This window comes from Embiotoca jacksoni, unplaced genomic scaffold (genome assembly GCF_022577435.1).
Source record: "Embiotoca jacksoni isolate LCO1_2020_lvr unplaced genomic scaffold, fEmbJac1.0.p SCAF_34, whole genome shotgun sequence".
Classification (NCBI taxonomy): Eukaryota; Metazoa; Chordata; class Actinopteri; family Embiotocidae; genus Embiotoca; species Embiotoca jacksoni.
Genome location: NW_027185386.1, coordinates 3,452,420 through 3,466,235, shown reverse-complemented (window position 1 = coordinate 3,466,235; position 13,816 = coordinate 3,452,420). Strand labels below are relative to the sequence as shown.

Genomic DNA, 13,816 nt, shown 5'->3' with positions numbered 1-13,816 from the left:
CGGAGGAGGGTCGAGATGAAGATGGATGCACGGACACCGGTGTCCCGTCCACAGTCTCCGCTGCAGCGCCTCCACCAGCCACCAGGGGGCGCGCTGCAGTAAGTTTTCCTCTTGAACGAATAACATTATTATTATTATTATTTTTAAGAGTTTTTAACTGAGCTGAATAATGTTTATGAGTATAAAAGTATGTCAGGGGCACAAAATGATAAACATAGAAATACAACTTTTTGTATTCAGCACCTTTGATAACAAAACAAGAAAGAATATTATTGTGTTTTCCGTATTCCCTTTCTTCTTCTTTTTTTGCCTATACAGAGTTCTTCACATGTCACAATAACAACAGGTAATAGCAATAATTACACTAATAAATATATCAAGACGAGGAATGGTTTAGTACTTTAATAAATGCAGAAAGACACAGACAGTTGTTTTATGGAGCAAAAAAAAAGTCAGCGGGAACATCGGTCATATTTCATGTTTTATGTCTAATGCTTAATGAATTATTTAAAGACCTATAAAACTCTTAAATGTATATTTTCCTGAAATTCAATCCATTCTGCTGCATTCCGTTTTGCACCGAATGAGGCAGGAGGCAGTAACGACTCGTGAAAACAAACTTAAAGTTAAATGTGTGTCCGTGTTCATGAGGCAGACGTTATTTCAGACAGATTCTCTATGGAGTCTGGTGAGTGGTAGAAGTCACCCCCTGGCATCGTACCGGGGTAAGACGGACGTTCATCCCGACCGGATACTAGTCGGTGCGTCCCGGTTCACGGCTGCCCGGTGTCTTGTACCGAAAATGTCCCTGCACAGAAAAAAAAAAAAAAAAGTGTCCACGAGCATGAAGGAAGACTGCCACAATAAGAGCGAAGTGGGGAGGAGGTTACCTTCAAAATAAAAGAGAAGCAGAAAGCCGTGTGTACTGTTTTACACATATTCACGTTGATTTAGGAGAGTTTGGCGGCAGTTAGTCAGAGTGAACATTATGAGTAGCTCCAGGTTTTAGTTTTTTCTTTCGACATTATGAAAGTTGAACCAACTCGAAGTGATTTTATTTTGAATTTCCTGACAGGAAGTCGTCCCTCCTCGCCGCAGCTTGATGGAGTCGCCGTGAGGAGAGCCGCGGTGACGGTGCAACATCGGTGTGTCTGGATGAAAGCGGCTGCATGGAGCCGTCGGACCGCCGGTGGGATCGTCCGTCTCCGCGCCGCAGCAGCCGTCCCCAGCGCCGCCGGGTGAGTGCCGCTCCGCTCCGCGCCGCTTCCGCCTCCATGTCCCTCCTCCCGCTGCAGTCTGCCAGGCAGCCACCAGCTGCACTGCAGGTGCACCAGGTTACCTGAAGTCTGCGTGAACTTCAGCATCAGCAGGGGAGCATCTGCAGTGAGGCTTCTCCTGCACACATCTGTATTCACTCAGAGGATTTTAACAGGTAACATCTGGATGATTATCATTATGGTTCTCAGTCAGAGAGGAGTCGGAGGCTCCAGGAGACGGATGATTTTACATGTTAATGTTATTTTACAGGGATAGAAACAGTGGATGTTGGTAGAGAACAGAGAACATGTGCGCCGCGGTCGCTGCAGCTCCGCACGTTATCTCACACATTTAAAGTCCTTGTTCAAGGACACAACTGGAGAGGAGCAGGGAGGGCGATGAAGGCAGCGGAGACCAGAACCAGGAGGTCCGACTGAGTCCTGAGTTAAACTAACACGGTTAATCTCACTAACCTGAGCTGGGACCAGGACCAGGAGGTCCGACTGAATCCTGAGTTAAACTAACCCGGTTAATCTCACTAACCTGAGCTGGGACCGAGACCCTGCAGGAGGGCTGCTGTCTGCTTCTACAGAGAAACACAGCTTTTGATTGAAACTGATCAATGTCATGTAAGGTGAAAGGTGAAAGGTCACATGATTACTTCCTTCCTCCTCAGACTTGTAAAAGAAAGGATATAAAAAGGGTCTACTAGGGAATTATTCTCCTGCATATTACTTAAATTTGACTGATTTTAACCAACATAAAAAAAATTCTAAGAGAACATAAAACTGCAGGAACCGTTTGGGATGTGATGTGTTCACAGTGATCGATCATGTTTCATACAGATCAGTCCGGTCACATAAAACTCCCAGCTGGCTGTAAAGATGCACATATATGTACACGAGGTAAAGCGTTACGTCATCTGTGCAGTATTTATATCAGAAAGACGACTGCATTGGATGTTAAAACAAACAGAAAACGCGGGGATAGTCCACTTCGGTAACAATCACGAGTCACCGTGGCAACAACAAGCATGTCGTCCCTCCAGAAACATTTGCCGTGTGCTGTTCGCTCCGTTTCTGCGTTCGGTTGTGCAAATATTTTATTTCTAACAGTGTTTTGGTCTCTCGGGGCCTCCGTAGTTCTGGTCTGTAAATGTGCAGCGATGGACAGATGTGCAGGATTTATGGTCTGCTGCGTCCCGAGCCGCTCTCGGACAGAATGAAAACACATCAGATCCACTTAAAAACAATTAAAATATGAAACCAAAACAACACGGGAGGATAAACATGAGCAGTGATTCACACCCTCCCCCCCCCCCCGTCTCTCAGGGCCCCTCCACCTGAGCCGGCAGCACCATGGGAACTTCCTCCTCCTCCCTGGTGGAGGAGGCCGACGGCGACGCTGCTCCCCGGGGTGCGGCGCTGCCCCCCTCCCCCGTCATGGGCTGTCTGAGGAGCAGCCAGAGCACCTTCATCCCCCGGCAGCTCCCCCGACCGGGCCGGCACCGAGAGCGCAGGTACGTTCATCCACGCGTCGCCGCATAAGTGACCTTTGACCTTTTGAATGTAAAACATTGTTTTTATCCTGTTAGACATTCGTGTAACATTTATATCACAATCAGTGTATGAACTCTTGGGTTATGGCCGGAATCATTTTCTGAGCTCATAGCGAGTTCAAAGTTTGTCCAAAACAAAGTCAAAAAGTTAGTCCTTACCAGGTCCAAAAAGTTAGTCCAAAACCAGTTTAAAACGATCCCAAACCAGAACTACCAGTTTAAAACGATCCCAAACCAGAACTACCAATTTAAAATGAGTCCCATTAATTCTGCAGATACAGAGAACAAAACTGTTTTTAGTTGGTTTGATTGGTGCGGCCAGGTTTCCGGTAGAGGTGGGCGGGGCATAATGTCTTCAGGTTCTCAGTTAGATCCGCCTCTGGCTCCTCCACAGTTTGTCCAAATATGGTCACATCTGGCTCCCCCCAAAAAAACAAGATGGCGCCTGACAAAATGACAATCTCAAAACAGCAGTTCGCCGATTGGGTGAAGTCGCAGTTGGTTGGCTGAAGCCGGCCTCTAGTGGCCATTTTGTGGAACTGCAGTTTTTGGACCCTTTCATTTCGAACAGGAACCTTAAATTAACCCTGAACAAGTCAGTGTATAAAAACATCTGCCAGGACAGATGTTTTGTTTCTCCGTTTGTCGTCCATGTGAATACGAGTGACGACGAAGATTTTTTTTTTTTTTCCACGTTGATGTGACGACTGAATGTCCAGAAAGTTGGATTTGTGGACATCTTGGATTTCTGACATGAATTTTTAATGAATCGGTCGATATAAACTAAACCACAGCCTCCCTTATTAATTATTACTGCGTCTCTGTCTGATATGCTGCGTATATTCGGCCCGGTGTAAGTCATCTCAACCTTCATCAGACTCAGCCCGGAGTCGAGTTACTCGCCGACAGGAAACGTAACGCTGCCGGGGGAAATCCCTGATGGTTCAACCGGTCCGGAAGAGAACACCCGAGCTTTCCGGCGGGACTTCAGACCCGCAGGCCGCTTCGCTCCGCGCTTGATGCGCGCACATCAGAGTGGCTCTTAATGACTCGTTAAAAAAAAGAGAAGAAGAAAGACGACATCTGGAGACACAAGGAACAAGAGAAAAGAAGAGGAGTCGTGGGATTCGGCCAGGAAATTCTCCACATTTCGGACGTTTTTGTTGTTGCCGTTTCCAGATGTTCCAGAGGTTCATAATGACATCATGTTACTGTAAAAACTCTTAGGTTGCATGTTTACACCATCGCGTAGCAGCCGAGTGACGACATAAATATGTACAACGACTCTGAATACGTCAACTTCTTATTAAAGCGAGAAGGTATTAAAAAAAAAACATCACAACTGAATAAAGGCAACAGTCCTGCATATTGCAAGGCGGGTTTTATAGATAATAATAATAATAGTAATGAAAATAAACATTTATTTGCTGAGGTTTTTTTTACATCAGAAAATCTTCACTAAAACAATCTCCACTAAAATTAGATAAAATAGGACAAATAAAATGTGCCTTTAATAAAACGAAATAAAAAGAAGTAAATAAATAGATTTCAGCTGGAAAAATAAAACCTGACGATAACCCTGAGAAAAATTTAGAAAAATATTTTGTTTAAATTATGCAATAACAACTTTGATGCTTTTATTCGGCACATTTTGAAAGCTGTAAAAGTGCAGACGGGTTTTTTCTCATGAGGGTTGTGTGTTTACAAGCTGATAAGTCGTCAGTAAAATATTTTATCACACAGACTTTAGTTGTGGGGTCGTGGGACGGCCTTCCCACAGACGTCCCTCTGAATCCTGCACTCCAACGTTTCCTCCGCCGGTTTTAAGATAATCTGCTTCACGGTCTTGAACCTCTGAGTGCGACGCGAATGTTTAACGCATCAGTTCTTCACTCAGCGTCGCAGCGTGTGAACTCACCTCACAGGTTCACGAGGAAGACGTCGTTTCTGTTGTTGCTGTGCTGCTGCTGCTCCTCGTGTCATTTCCATATTCATGCATTTTAATATTCTACCCTGCAGCCGCCGCAGAGTGCAGGAAAATGTTATTCGCCCGTTTATATTTGGATTTCCCTCATTTTTGGAGGCTTCTTCTTCCTTCTCCTCCTCCTCATCCTCCTCCTCGTCTCTGGGGAATTTACCGCTCTGTGAAACCAGAGTTCAGATTAAGACTCCTCTGATATTTGTCATGTATCTGATTTCTGTGGAGGTTATTGAGTCACTATTTCTGTCTCACAGAAAATACTTCAAACCGGACCTGAACCATTCCTGAACGTCATTCTTGTCACACTGAAGGAGGATTATTTAAATGCAGATTTCAAAATAATGACTCACTGATTCATTCTGCGATCAGAAATCAGACAAACTACCTCATGTTCATAGATCGAAGGGAGGGTAGTCAATAAATAAGGTCATTATACGATAAGAAATCACTCTCATGGTGACATCAGGACTTTGCTGGAAAGATTTCGAACTGGTTTTTAGACTTTTAGTGCTCATACCACCGGAAATCTGGTCACCCTGTTTTTTGACTAGTTTTGTAGTTTTAGACTTGGTTTTAGACTTAGTTTTAGACTTGGTTTTAGACCTGGTTTGGGGGTTGGTTTTAGACTGGTTTTAGACTTGGTTTTAGACTTAGTTTTAGACTTGGTTTTAGACTGGTTTGGGGGTTGGTTTTAGACTGGTTTTAGACTTGGTTTTAGACTGGTTTGGGGGTTGGTTTTAGACTTAGTTTTAGACTTTTACTCTATGATACAGATATCAGACGATCTACTGCAGGACTCCTGGTTCTTCTTGTGGATGAAGTTGGTTCTTTTTGCCTCGTTTTCCTGCTGCAGAAAGAATTTAAGGGAGAAAAATGACCTCAAGCCTTTGCACAGTAGGCCGACACTGGAGTTATGAGAAATAGAATAATCCAAGAATATAATATTCTATTGGAGGAAAGCGCTCTGATGATGAAATTTAAGCAGACATTAAACGTTTGCGCAGTTATACAGTTTTGGTTGTATGTTTCACGACTCTTTCAGCAACCACCCAGACGTGTGCAAGTGTTGGTGTTGGATAAAACTTCAGAGTAATATAATTAATATGACTCTGAACTCATTTTCTGTTTTTTCCCCCTGCAGCTTCTCTTCCGGTTCGATGCCCATGCAGAGGAGCCAGTGGGCCTGTGGCTGCTGTACGTTCCTCAACGCAGCCGGCGCACCCCGCTGCTCCATCTGTGAGGCCCCCCGGCGAAAACCCGACACCCGGTGGATGTGGCCCGGGACCAGCAGGGAGGACGCTCGCTGGTCCTGTCCTCGCTGCACGCTGGCCAACTCCCCCGACAGCCTGGCCTGCACACTGTGCGGCTACACGGGGACTCTGGACCCGCTCCAGGACTCCGTCCAGCCCCGGCCTCAGCGCTCCAGCAGCTGCTCGGGGCCCCTGAGGGCGTCGTCGACCGAGCTGCCGAGCAGGAAGCAGCCCGGAGACGCAGATAAAAGCAGCCTTTCGTGGGACTGCTCGAGGTGCACGCTGCAGAACACCCCCACCTCCATGTCCTGCTCCGCTTGTGGCGGACCGCGCAAACTGTCGCTGCCCCAGATCCCGGCCGAGGCCCTGCTCATCCCCGAGGTCTGCCATGACCCCGGGGCGCAGCAGGCCGAGCCGCCAGCGGGGGCGCTGTCCCTCTCCATATCCGCCCGAGGAGACTGTTTACCGGCGGAGGCTTCGCATCCGAACACGAACTCTGTGCTCAGTGTGCCGGCATCGGGTCACAATAATCCGGTTCCCTGCAGCCGCAGAGAGGTTCCCCCTCCGGATGTTGGCCTCAGCCAGGCGCACAGCTCGAGTCCGTCGACGCTCGCCGTCTCACACCTCTCCACCCAGCCGGAGCTGCTGGCGGGCCGGAGGCTCAGCACCCTGAAGGAGGAGCTGTCCCCGCTGTCCCCCGCTGCTCCTGACGGGTCGTTTCCTCCCGGAGCGGCCGACAGGACGGAGGAGTGGTCCTGTCCGGCCTGCACTCTCATCAACCAGGTCAAAGCCAAACACTGCCTGGCCTGCCACACGCCTCAGCAGCACGCCACGCAGCTGAAACCGACGCCGTCCCCGGGGAGGAAGGAGAGCATGCTGGTGGAGGAGCTGCGGCAGAGCGACGAGGGAGAGGCCAAAGAGCTGTGGGAGAACATCGTCAGCTTCTGCAGAGAGGTTCGACTGGCTTTTAGACTGGTTTTAGACCTGGTTTTAGACCTGGTTTTAGACTTGTTTTAGACCTGGTTTTAGACTTGTTTTAGACTTGGTTTTAGACTGGTTTGGGGCTTGGTTTGAGACTGGTGTTCAGCTTGCTTTTATACTTTTCGAGGTTCGTATCCGGGACGACTCAGAGTCTCACTTTTCACAGATTAACCTATAAACCAGCCGTAAAGTCCAAATTAGAACCTTCTTCCTCTCAGAAATAAGTTTATCTGAATTCACTTTGAGTTTCTCTGGAGGATCATTCAGCCCCGAGTCTTGCCTGCAGGTTTCCTCTCAGGATGCAAACGAGCCATAAAAACCTCCACCAACAAGCTAATAACACCGAGCTGCCTGGGGGGAACTCAGGGATAAAAAAAAACTTCTGGAACTTTATTTCACCAACATTTTTCAGTCAGACTCATTTATAATTAAATATTTTTCTTTAATCCGTTCGGAGCGAGGCGCGTAGACGGACCCCCCTCCCTGGGGTTTCAAAATAAAAGCACACATCATCATTAATTTCTGTACAGTTAATTTCTATGCTCTTCGCTCCTTTCAGAACGCCGTGACGTTCGTGGACGACAGTTTCCCTCCCGGTCCGAAGTCCGTCGGCTTCCCGCTGGACGACAGCGTCCAGCACCGGGTCAGCAAGTGGATCCGCCCCCACGAGATCAGCTGCGCCAACTTCAGAGACGGCGGCGTGAAGTGGTCGGTGTTCCGCACGCTGCGTCCGTCTGACATCCTGCAGGGGCTTCTGGGTAACTGCTGGTGAGCCGGTCGAGTTAAAAAAAAAAAAAAAAAAAAAAAACCCGTTGCGTTTATTTTTTCAGGACTTTCATGATGAGATAAATAATCTCTGTCCGTCTCCTGCTCGACAGGTTCCTGAGTGCTTTGGCGGTTCTGGCCGAACGCCCCGAGCTGGTGGAGAAGGTGATGGTGACGCGCTCGCTGTGCGCCGAGGGAGCCTACCAGGTGCGTCTCTGCAAGGACGGCTCGTGGACGACGGTGCTGGTGGACGACATGCTGCCGTGCGACGACAACGGACACCTGCTCTTCTCTCAGGTGAGACGTGCAGCAGGAAGGAGCGTCATCATCGCAACACTGCGTCGGGTCCAACAGAAGTTTCAGATCAAACCCACGCTTCACCACATCTCCAGTTTCCTCCTGAACGCCTTCTCCGTCTCTTCATGTCGTGTTTTTTCCTTTTTCTTTCTCCTTTTTACATTTGAATCCCCCCCCCCCCCTTCCCCTCTCCCGCACCCCCTTCCCCCCAGGAGGAGTTGTGAGCGTCAGCTGCAGCCTCTCAGCCTCCAGCCTGATTACGCTGCAGATGAGATTCCGGTTGTGGTCTCCAGAGGAATTAAAAATCAGAACAGAGTTGAGGTTGGACAATATGTCCTCCCTCACCAGATGTCCGTCCTGCTGATGTGGTGCTGAAGCTGAGCTGCAGGAGATGACGACCTCTTTATAAACCGCTCTCCTCTGCAGGCTCAGAGGAAGCAGCTCTGGGTGGCTCTCATCGAGAAAGCCCTGGCGAAGCTCCACGGCTCCTACTTCGCTCTGCAGGCGGGCCGCGCCATCGAGGGCCTGTCCACGCTGACCGGGGCCCCCTGCGAGTCGCTGGCCCTGCAGGTCAGCGCCACCAACCCCAAGGAGGAGCCCATCGACACGGACCTGATCTGGGCCCGCATGCTGAGCTCCAAAGAGGCCGGGTGAGAAGACGACCGACCTTTTTAACTCAGGAAAGAGCCACTCGTGTTTAGTGGCATTTATTCACGTAGCTGAGCTTCACCCAAAGCCGCTGAATCAGCTGCTTTTACATCTACAATTGCACAGATGTTCCTCGAATGCCAACTGCAGTAAAAACAACTCAAATAAATCGTTCTAATATTGGATTTAACGAATAATATCCAGTGTTTCCCTTCGATAGGGACCCCCGCCCCTCCTGAAAGAAACACAGTTTTAGGTCTAAACCTAGAATACAGCTGGACCCGTGTTAAACTGGAGGTCTTTTATTTTGAAAAGTTGCAGCATTCAGCCGAACTGCAGTGTAGAATATAGTATTTGTGTTATTTAGCTCATTTCTGAGCAGCCGTTTGTTTCCAGCTCAGTGTCGTAACGATCCCATCGTCGCGTTCGCGCAGGTTCCTGATGGGGGCGTCCTGCGGAGGCGGGAACATGAAGGTGGACGACACGGCGTACGACTCTCTGGGGTTACGACCCCGTCACGCGTACTCGGTCCTCGACGTGCGGGATGTCGACGGCCACAGGTGAGGATTTAATCTGCACCGAGAAACCCGATGACCCCTGGTTTTTAGTCTGGAAGGCGGCGCCTCCTCCCAGTAGCCTGAAGGACAAACTCAGAGAACAAATGACAACTAGAAAAAAAACCGGTCAGCCAACACTCAAGCTGTGACGATGTGTAGAGGCGGAAGTATTCAGATTTAGATTAAAAAAAAAACTTGAAATCCCTGTAAAGTTTTACACAATGTTGTATGTAAATGTATATGATGTATATAATGGGATCTGTCTCAGGTTGCTGCAGCTGAGGAACCCGTGGGGTCGGTTCTCCTGGAACGGAGCATGGGCCGACAACTGGCCGAAGTGGCCTCCTCACCTAAAGAGGGTGCTGTGCGCCCAGCGGGCCGAGGACGGCCTCTTCTGGATGGACTTCTGGGATTTCATCAGGTAGATTCACAGACTCCGTATAAAACTGTTCACAGTCTCCGGGTCTGAAAAATGAAACCAGAGCAGAAGGACCTTTTAAAGTGTAAAACCATCGAGGACCACTAGGGGCTGGCTTCAATGCTTAATGTTTGGGAGCTTGTTTTCCATTTCCAGTCAACACAATTAGCAATTAGTTCAATTTCAATATTAAAAAGGAATTTTTATTTCTATCTGGAGTCTAATTTTAAACTCAGTTTTATCTCTGTGAAAATGAAATAAGAAGAAAAGTTTGTTTTTTTTGGAATAATTTCTGGGACTTCACTGGAAATCATTTAATAACAATTTACTTAAAAGGAAAAAAATCTGAACTCCTGACTTCTTCCTCACTTCTATTCAAATCTATCTTAACTGGATAAACTGGTACTTTTCTGATCAGTTTCAGTGACAAAACAACCCAAAAAACTAAATATTCATTCGTGAATACTTATGAAATGAATGAAAACACCTACGCGTGCGTGCGTGCGACCCTGCAGGTACTTCGACTCGGCGGACATCTGCAAGATCCACTCCGACTGGCAGGAAGTCCGCGTCCCGGGCGTTTTCCCCCGACGATCCGACGTCCCGGTGACGGTGGCGTCCATCACGGTGCTGGAGCGGACGGTGCTGGAGCTGGCTCTGTTCCAGCAGGGCAGCAGGTGGGAGGCGCCCGCAGATGCGCCCGGGCAGGACCGTTTGCGTTTTGCGCCCGACGTCGAAGGTCGTTGAACCTGTCTCGTCGTGTTTCTTCAGGCGCTGGGACACGGCGGAGAGCCACCTGCTGGATCTGTGCGTGCTGGTGTTCCGAGTCGCCTACGACAGCGCCGGTACTCTGACGCTGGGCCGGCTGCTGGCGCACAGCCGGCGCTCGGTGAGGAGGTTCGTGGGCTGCGACGTCATGCTGGAGCCCGGCGAGTACGCCGTGCTCTGCTGCGCCTTCAACCACTGGCACAGCTCCGCCTCCGACGGCGCAGGTAACAACAACAACGACAACAACAACAACAAGCTGTGCGACGGCATGATGGTGATTTTATAACTTTTTTTCGGCTCTCGGGTTACAGCATCACTCTTCTGGTTCTCGTAAGCGTCTCTTTAAGTCGCTCTGTGAGGCAGAAACATCTGTAAAAAGCTTCTGTACATGACATGCTCAGCTGCAAACAGCTGGCCGACACAGTTAGAGATGAACTGGTGAAGACAGCCGAGCATTTGGCAGCTAGAGAGACCGATTTTTTTCCCCTCGGGAGGTGGTGGAGACCAAAAGTGGAGCAAAAAAAAAAAAGAATATTGGTCTTAAACTCAAACAAACACCACATGAATGAATGAAACATCAGCTGTACTGGAACATTTCTACCTAAAAGATGATCGAAGCCAGTGTTGTGTTTATTTTTAATCTTTTCAACTCAAACAGAAAGAACTGCAGCTGTAAGAATTCTCATCCGAGCGATTCTGTACGTATTTTAAAATGTGAATATTGTAAAAACAAAATGTCGACGATCGTCTGCCGTGTCTCTCCAGCGAGCGGCGCCGACGCGCCGGGCTTCATGCTGGCGGTCTACAGCTCCAGACTGGTGATGGTGGAGCAGGTCACCGCCTCCAACACCACCATCGCCGACGCCGTCATCCAGCTGGCAGAAACCAAAGGCGAGCGACACGAGGTAGTGCTGCGTTCACGGTCAGCTCAGCGGCTCGTAAAATAGAACGACTCCACGCGGGCTTAGAAGACTCTTTACTGTGACGTTCAATTGAATAAAACTGGAGACACGGAGCACATTATTCATTCACATTTCTAAGTCATACAGCGTCCCACAAACATGGTTCAGATATTGCCGGATTGTACACAATTATAAAAATGAATCTCTACTGACAGCATCATTTGGTGAGATACATGTAAAAACATAACACTTTCATAAAACGATTTATTATTTTTCCTTGATATAAAGACTAATATAAAAGAAAATCTTGAAGTATTTTCAATTTAAATAATGAAAATTTTAGAGTATTTTAGTGTGTGTGTGTGTGTGCGTGTGTGTGCGTGTGTGTGTGCGCGCGTGTCAGGGTCGGGAGGGGATGACCTGCTACTACCTGACCCACGGCTGGGCGGGGCTTATCGTCATGGTGGAGAACAGGCACCCACGACATCACCTGCACGTGTCCTGCGACTGCAGCGACAGCTTCAACGTGGTGTCGACGCGCAACAGCCTGAAAACCGTCGACAGCATCCCTCCTCTGCACAGGTTGAACACGCAACACACTTCGTTTACAGGCACTTATCACGGTAAAGTTTCTACAACAGAGTTTCAGAACATCACAGACAGGAACGCAACAATTCAACATGAGCAACAGCTAGAAGGAAAAAAGTCTCCTTTTAACAGGAAGAAATGCCTCCAACAGAACGAGAGTCAGAGGTGGAGGACATCTGCCTCGACTGCTTGGAGTGAGCAGCGAGAGAAAAGAACAGCATAGACACAATACAAATTTTTTTTTGAGAAGCACAGATGTATATAAATTGGACGGAACTCCCGGGTTTGAAAAATGAGGCCGATGCAGAAGTGTCTTAAGATGCAATGCCACCGAGTGCCACTAGAGGTCGGCTCCAAAAAGCCTCCGGCTCCATAGACTCCCATTCAACTTCTCTCATCATATACAAAGTCAATAAAATGTCTCCATCAGTTATCTCGGTGTTGTTAGCTAAAGTCACTCCTTCTTATTAGTTTTCTGGAGGTCCATCTGAAAATAATCCCTCATTTATTAGAAAAGAAGATTCAAGAAGACCTGTTTTTGGGGGGGGCGTGTCTGTTTGATTGACAGGCCTGCGGTGCAGTCAGGTTACAGCTATCGATGGGCGGGACGTAGTATCGTCAAGGTTTCCAATCAGATCCACTGCTGGCTCCTCCCCCAGCCTGTCCAAATATGGTCACTTCCTGCTCCAAAATTTTAAGATGGCGACACCTACTTAAATAAGGAAACAGTTTATTTATTCGTGTAACTTCTAGGAGACGGTGTTGAACCAGGACTTGGTTTTCCCTCTCAGGCAGGTGCTGGTGGTTCTGTCTCAGCTGGAGGGGAACGCCGGGTTCTCCATCACTCACAGACTGGCTCACCGCAAGGCTGTCCAGGCCTCTCTGGGGAACTGGAGTCCCTCGAAGGCAACGCACAGTCCGGCTCTGAGCCCGGAGACCGCAGGTCTGCACCAGCCTCGACCTCTCTGACCCGGAGAGTCCAGAACCGGTCCGAGGAGCTGGGAGGGAGAGGACCCGAGACCAAGAGATGAAGCAGAAGCTGCCCGTCCCTCCACAAACACAAACATGTAATAAAACACACAATGCACTTTATTGTTCTCGTCACAGGGTGGTTTTCAGGTCCAAACGGTCTTATTTGCACTGGTGATAGATGAGTAGATGTGGTGAATATTGACGGGAATAAAACACACTCACACTGGTGTTTATTCTCCTTAATATTACTCAGCCATGTGCAGTCTCAACACACGTAGCTATTTAAATAAAGTGTTTTAGTTTAGAGGTACAGTGGAGACCTGCTGTGTGAAGGCATTAGCACTTTATGAACTTTAAATTATGCTGGATTCTCGTTGTGTTTTTTTTTTAAAGAACATATTTAAAAAAAAAAAAAAAGTTTTATTCTCTGGAGTCCAAAAAAACGTATTGATATTAAAAAAACTATGCAAATGTTTGAAACTTGTTATGATGCTTCAATTGGAAAATATCGAGCTCGTCTTCTTCTGCTTATCTGTTTTATTAGAACTGTATGCAGTTTGTTTTTATTGTGTTAGATTTACATTTTTTAGAATTCAGGGTGAACTATGACTGTATTTTGTGTTCATTCTGTGGCTACTTTATAATAAAGTTAATATGTATATATGGTATATACTACATTCAGGAAAAATGTGAAGAAAATGAACATTTGAAAATAAAATTACATATTTTCATTGGTGAATTGTGTGTGTTGCTACGAGGCTACGGTGAGTTGGTCTGCTCCATTAACACCGTGTTGTAGCCTACAATTCTTTACATTTTGTGAAATTAATCCCGCCGAATTAACTATGAACGGGTTCTCTTCGCGATGTACTCA

General features: G+C 47.7%; 1 protein-coding gene across 1 annotated transcript; it reads left to right on the top strand.

The window, feature by feature from the left end:
* The first annotated feature begins 7 nt into the window (after positions 1-7).
* On the top strand, positions 8-13,673 carry LOC138207750 (calpain-15-like). The gene is made up of 14 exons (XM_069165229.1): positions 8-98; positions 1,076-1,238; positions 2,589-2,776; positions 5,938-7,000; positions 7,587-7,795; positions 7,906-8,089; positions 8,516-8,739; positions 9,172-9,297; positions 9,563-9,715; positions 10,228-10,389; positions 10,484-10,704; positions 11,246-11,385; positions 11,786-11,964; positions 12,762-13,673. The coding sequence occupies exons 3-14, from the start codon at positions 2,616-2,618 to the stop codon at positions 12,937-12,939; spliced, it is 3,000 nt and encodes a 999-aa protein (XP_069021330.1). The 5' UTR covers positions 8-98; positions 1,076-1,238; positions 2,589-2,615; the 3' UTR covers positions 12,940-13,673.
* The last annotated feature ends 143 nt before the right edge of the window (positions 13,674-13,816 follow it).

What these genes read in the sequence shown, in the direction of transcription:
- LOC138207750 (XM_069165229.1), top strand. Translation starts at nt 2,616, where the DNA reads ATGGGAACTTCCTCCTCCTCCCTGGTGGAGGAGGCCGACGGCGACGCT. An exon ending in GACTTCTGGGATTTCATCAG is followed by an intron (nt 9,716 to 10,227) that starts GTAGATTCACAG and finishes GCGACCCTGCAG; the next exon opens with GTACTTCGACTCGGCGGACA. An exon ending in CTGTTCCAGCAGGGCAGCAG is followed by an intron (nt 10,390 to 10,483) that starts GTGGGAGGCGCC and finishes GTGTTTCTTCAG; the next exon opens with GCGCTGGGACACGGCGGAGA.